General features: G+C 35.4%; 1 protein-coding gene across 1 annotated transcript in view; it reads left to right on the forward strand.

Annotated features, from left to right (window-relative positions):
* LOC111085863 (Down syndrome cell adhesion molecule homolog) overlaps window positions 1-5,117 on the forward strand; it is a 113,827-nt gene that overhangs the window by 99,704 nt on the left and 9,006 nt on the right. The window contains exons 14-15 of the mRNA XM_022386408.1: window positions 1,848-2,036; window positions 2,578-2,874. Of these exons, the coding sequence (XP_022242116.1) occupies window positions 1,848-2,036; window positions 2,578-2,874 (486 nt within the window). The remainder of the gene's footprint in view (window positions 1-1,847; window positions 2,037-2,577; window positions 2,875-5,117) is intronic.

Here is a 5,117-nt window from a genome sequence, read left to right on the forward strand (position 1 = left end):
TGTGACGGGGATTCAAACCCGCGACCCGCAGATTGCGAGTTGAGCGCCCTAACCACCTGGCCTTGCCGGGCCTTGTTTGTTTGTAATTAAGCGCAAAGCTACACAATGGGCTATCTGTGCTCTACCCACCACGGGTATCGAAATCCGGGTTCTAGCGTTATAAATCCGCAAGCATGCCGCTGTGCCACTGGGGGGCATTTTTCTCAAAAACAATTTCTGAATATATTAGATCATACTAGAAAAACTAAAATTACCCACACCAAGAACAACGTTCCCTGTGGGTCAGCAGTAAGTTTACGGACTTACAGCACTAAAATATGGGATTTGATTCCTCGTGGTGGAAAAGCACAGACAGTCTGTTGTGTGGCTTTGTGCTAAAAACCAACAATCTAGAACAAGCTTAACAAAGAGGCAGTCCCCCCAGTCGATCAGCAGTAAGTTCACGGACATATAGCGCTAAAATTCGGGGTTTGATTCTTTCGGTGTATAAAGCGCAAATAACCCGTTGTGTAGCTTTGCTCTAATGAAACTAACAAAAAACAAGGTAAATCTTCGTAACGGTACCTTGATGACAAATCTGAGCGTTGTATTTAATATTTTATATTGTAAAATTATTACCAACGTCTACTTTCGTAACATATTTCTCCTCTTTCATATGTTCGTTTTTTATTGCTTTAAGTTTGTAATACGTCAGTAGAAGTTAATGGTTTAAGTTATGATTAGGCCAGGTGTCGACTAGTGATTAACTTGCACGACTGTGATTTGTGGTTCGTGATCTATTTTCACTGAAACGTTCTCTGTACTTTAGGGCTGTGGTTGCATTATAAAAGTAATGGTCAAATCCCACTATTCGATCAGGTGAGAGTAGCCCAAGAGCTGGCGGTTAGTGCTGTTGACTAGCTACCGCTTTCTACTAGTTGATTATTAAAGATGTTTATCCGCAGTTATAAGTTGTGTGATTTTGCTCGAAATTTCGAAACAAAAAAAAACCTTCGTGAAAAAAAATAAAGATTTTAGACTATGTTTTCCTGATCTGATATACTATTCAGATCAGAAATCCGAAGTTGAAGAAAGGTAAGTTCAAACGCATAATCCATTCTTGTGCAACTTCTTTTTTTGTATCAAAATGTGAAACATGCGCTATTTTGTATTATTATCATTTTAACTCAATATCAATGTTTGAACGAAAATTATTTTAAACTCAATACCAATGTTTTCACGAAAATTATTTTTAAAACTCAATATCAGTGTTTTAACGAAAATTCGGAATGTTTCAATCGATAACATTTTTGTATCGATTCAAACTTCGATTACATCTTACAATATCATTTTAGAACAAAACAGGTAGAGATATCATAAAAAAAACGTAGTTTCGAAAATCATAGTTAGTTACTCATAAGAAAAAGATAAAAATTCAGGAACTATTTCATTTTCTTTTCATCTTTTAATAAGTTCGTTAAGTTACTGTAAAAAAAAACAACATACAAAACACAATAGAATTGCCAAGGCAGTCTGAAATATTATATACATAATCTTATGTAAAATATTTTAGTGACTGTTAACAAATAAATATAGTTACGAAAGGAAATAACAAGTGACTTTTAGATAATACAAACTTTAAAAAATTAAGTTGTGTGTTTTATTGATTTCATAACAGCTGTCTACAGCTAATTTTTTATATATCAAGCTTAGTGTTTCGTTCGACAGCTGGTATCATTTCTGTTTTTTTTTATTCTATCCTCTTTCTGCTCGGTTTAATTTACTTTATATTCTTCTTCTGCTCCGTTTAACCTAATTGGTATATTTGCTACTGTCTCTAAGTAATTACAGTATTTCTTCTTTCTCAGACTACACGCTTCATTACCGAGATGAAAACGAATCGGGTTGGATAGTTGTTCCCATAGCAACTCACCAGAATCAGTACACAGTACCAAATCTGAAGTGTGGGGCGACCTATCAGTTTTTTATGACGTCACACAATACTGTCGGTAGGAGCGAACCAAGTAACAATCTAAACATCAGAACAGCAGGAGCTGGTATTAAATTTTGTGTATCATTCTGTTTAGCATGTATTGACTAAGTTCTCTGGAAAATGCTCAAAAGCGACTGTGCATAAGGTTTCAAATATTTTACGGCAATTTATTTTGAAACATTTTGTAAACTAACGCCTTGTGCTGTAGTATTATCTTTTTTTAACCCTTTTAAGTTAATAGCTCTCTGGGGGTAATTTTATTTCGATTTGATTGTATTCTTTTCTTACGTTGACTTACCACATAATATATTTTGAAACAATTGCAAATAAACATTTTGTAAACTAACGCCTTGTGCTGTAGTATTTTCTTGTTTTAACCCTTTTAAGTTAATGGCTCTCTGGGGGTAATTTTTATTTCTATTTGATTGTATTATTTTCTTACGTTGACTTACCACATAATATATTTTAAAGCATTTTTAATACTTGCATTATACTACTAATAATAATTTAAATTTTATATATAGAAGTGTTTCTAATAAACAAACACATGACGAAATATTTTGTAAAATTGCATTTTTATTCAGTTCATTCTGTTTTTCTATCAGCTCCTATATCACCAACTCGAGAAGATTTCATTGTTGTCAATACAACCACCGTATATCTAAATTTCTCCAAATGGCAAGATGGCGGCTGCTCCATTAATTCCTATACGGTGAAACTCAGGCAGAAGTTTCGCAGCCACTGGAGGACTCTAGCTGAGGACTTCCCGTTTAACAACAGATCCCCCTTTCCGATCCAGTCTTTGTCTGTGGCTACTTGGTACGAACTCTTAGTCATTGTACAAAGTTCCGCCGGAGCTACTGAAGCTATGTACGATTTTAAAACAAAGAATAAAACAAAAGGTAATTTAAAAGTTGTTTTCTAATTTCTACCATTCTCTCTCTCTTGGTTAACATAGATGTTATTTTCGCTTGCTGTAGTTAAGTGTGTTTGTTAAAATAAATACAAAATAGATACCTACAATTTAGATAACTAACGTTTCTTTTACGTAGATAAGTGATGTAGCCGTATTATCTGTGGTCTACAAATACTTGTAAATCCTCATCATATATATCAATCTACCTAGTGGAATTGACCGTTTGCAAAACCGACGTTAACTCCGCTCTCCTCTTAAAGCCCTAGTTACTGTTACTATGTTGATCAGGCTACCTAGAGAAGAGTGGCAACCGGCACAAATTCAAGTGTTACAAAACAAAATGTTACAGTCTGCTTTTGGAAAACTGACAAAATCTCGTTTCGCAGTCGACAATATCCTAAAAATAGAAAGAAAAACTAAGTAGAAGCTCGCCTTTTCTTTCAATATAATTATTCTGTAGGTATATTTAAACTTCATTTTGATAAAGTTTGGCTTAAATTGGGTGTGAACTTTTATTAATACTACAGTCGTTTCTGGATAGTTTGAGATGTGCGTTTTTAATGATATTTTATGTGATATAAGGATTACTACTTTATGTCTTTGTGTAACATTGTATGTATATCATACTGTATTTTAATGATTAATAATCTTGTAAATTGTCTTGGATAAAGACGTCAGCTTAATGAATTTATCATTATTGTTATTATTATTAAATGTTATAAGGCTCTTTGTACCCCAGACAGACTTTTAAAAGTGTTTAATGTCTTTCTTTGATTTTGATTTGTTTTTAAAGCTGTGCCCACCGCGGGAATCGAACCCCGGATTTTAGCGTTGTAAATCCATAAACTTCCCGCTGTCCCATTCCCCAACACAACCTGAACATGCATCTGGGGTTAAAGGACACAGCGTAGAACAGTGGACGACAATTGAAGTTGAATGTAATCCTTAAGAAACTTAATGTGTATTTTGTATGTTTTTGTATACTGTGTTTTTAATACCTAATTAAATAAAGTTAACCAAGCTACAAATATTTTGTATTCCTGTCTTAACAGCTCAAAATAAGAAGCAAGGCTAGGCTTGAACAGGCCGACAGATCCTGCCTGCGAAAACCCCGGATATCATGCAACACCTGAACGCTTTGCAACTAAAATTAATTTCTGAGCGACAATTTCTCCAACACATGTAATTTATTGTTTATAGTTGTAATGGCGCACTTTATTTGAGAAAATTTATGGAAAAGAAAAAACCACAGGTAATAGAGGATCACGAAGGAGCAGATAATCTAGGCACTAGTGTAACCTCCATTTCCCAGTACAAACAGTAGTGAAGTTAGGTTAGGCACACCAGGCTTCTGAGTTTTGGGGCTGGCTCCTAGATCTGAAATTATTTGTCGAGGCCTGGTTTAAAGAAAGACATTAGTCATCCTTGTCGCCCAGTTACGCATTGTCCTCTTCCCTACAGATAATGGGTATCTTCAGTCTGTTTTAACAAAGGCTTTTACATAATAATTCCCAAGCATAAATTTGCGCTATTTTTGTACTTATTTTTCACGGGCGTTGATAGGGTGCGAATGCACTTCCGTGGCTATAGCCGAAAAAGTGCCAAAATTTAGGAACTATTTACGCCTATTTGAAACGATGTTTGTTTGTTTTTGAATTTCGCGCAAAGCTACACGAGGGCTATCTGCACTAGCCGTCCCTAATTTTGCAGTGTAAGACTAGAGGGAAGGCAGCTAATCATCACCACCCACCGCCAACTCTTGGGCTACTCTTTTACCAACGAATAGTGTGATTGATCGTCACATTATAACGCCCCCCATGTCTGAAAGGGCGAACATGTTTGGTGGGACGGGGATTCGAACCCGCGACCCACAAATTGCGAGTCGAGTGCCCTAACCACCTGGCCATGCCGGGCCTACTTGAAACGATTAAATTCAATTAAAACGGGAACGGGCCAACAAAAGAGGAAGTATTACAGGAGAAAAGGTGGAATTGGATTCTCACGAAATTCAGAGAAATCGAGTGTGACCGACCAACATTTGGCTTTTGTGATTATTATTGTGACGACTTTTATAATTTTTCATGATAATGTGATTATACAAAGGTAAAAATATTATAATTTAAAACAAGAAAATTAAATATATTGAAATTCTTTATATAGATTATACAACTAGTGCCTCTATTATCCACAATGTTTCGCTTTCTCCAGACCATCACTGATAATCGAGGC

The sequence above is a fragment of the Limulus polyphemus genome, unplaced genomic scaffold (genome assembly GCF_000517525.1).
Source record: "Limulus polyphemus unplaced genomic scaffold, Limulus_polyphemus-2.1.2 Scaffold669, whole genome shotgun sequence".
NCBI classification, from domain to species: domain Eukaryota; kingdom Metazoa; phylum Arthropoda; class Merostomata; order Xiphosura; family Limulidae; genus Limulus; species Limulus polyphemus.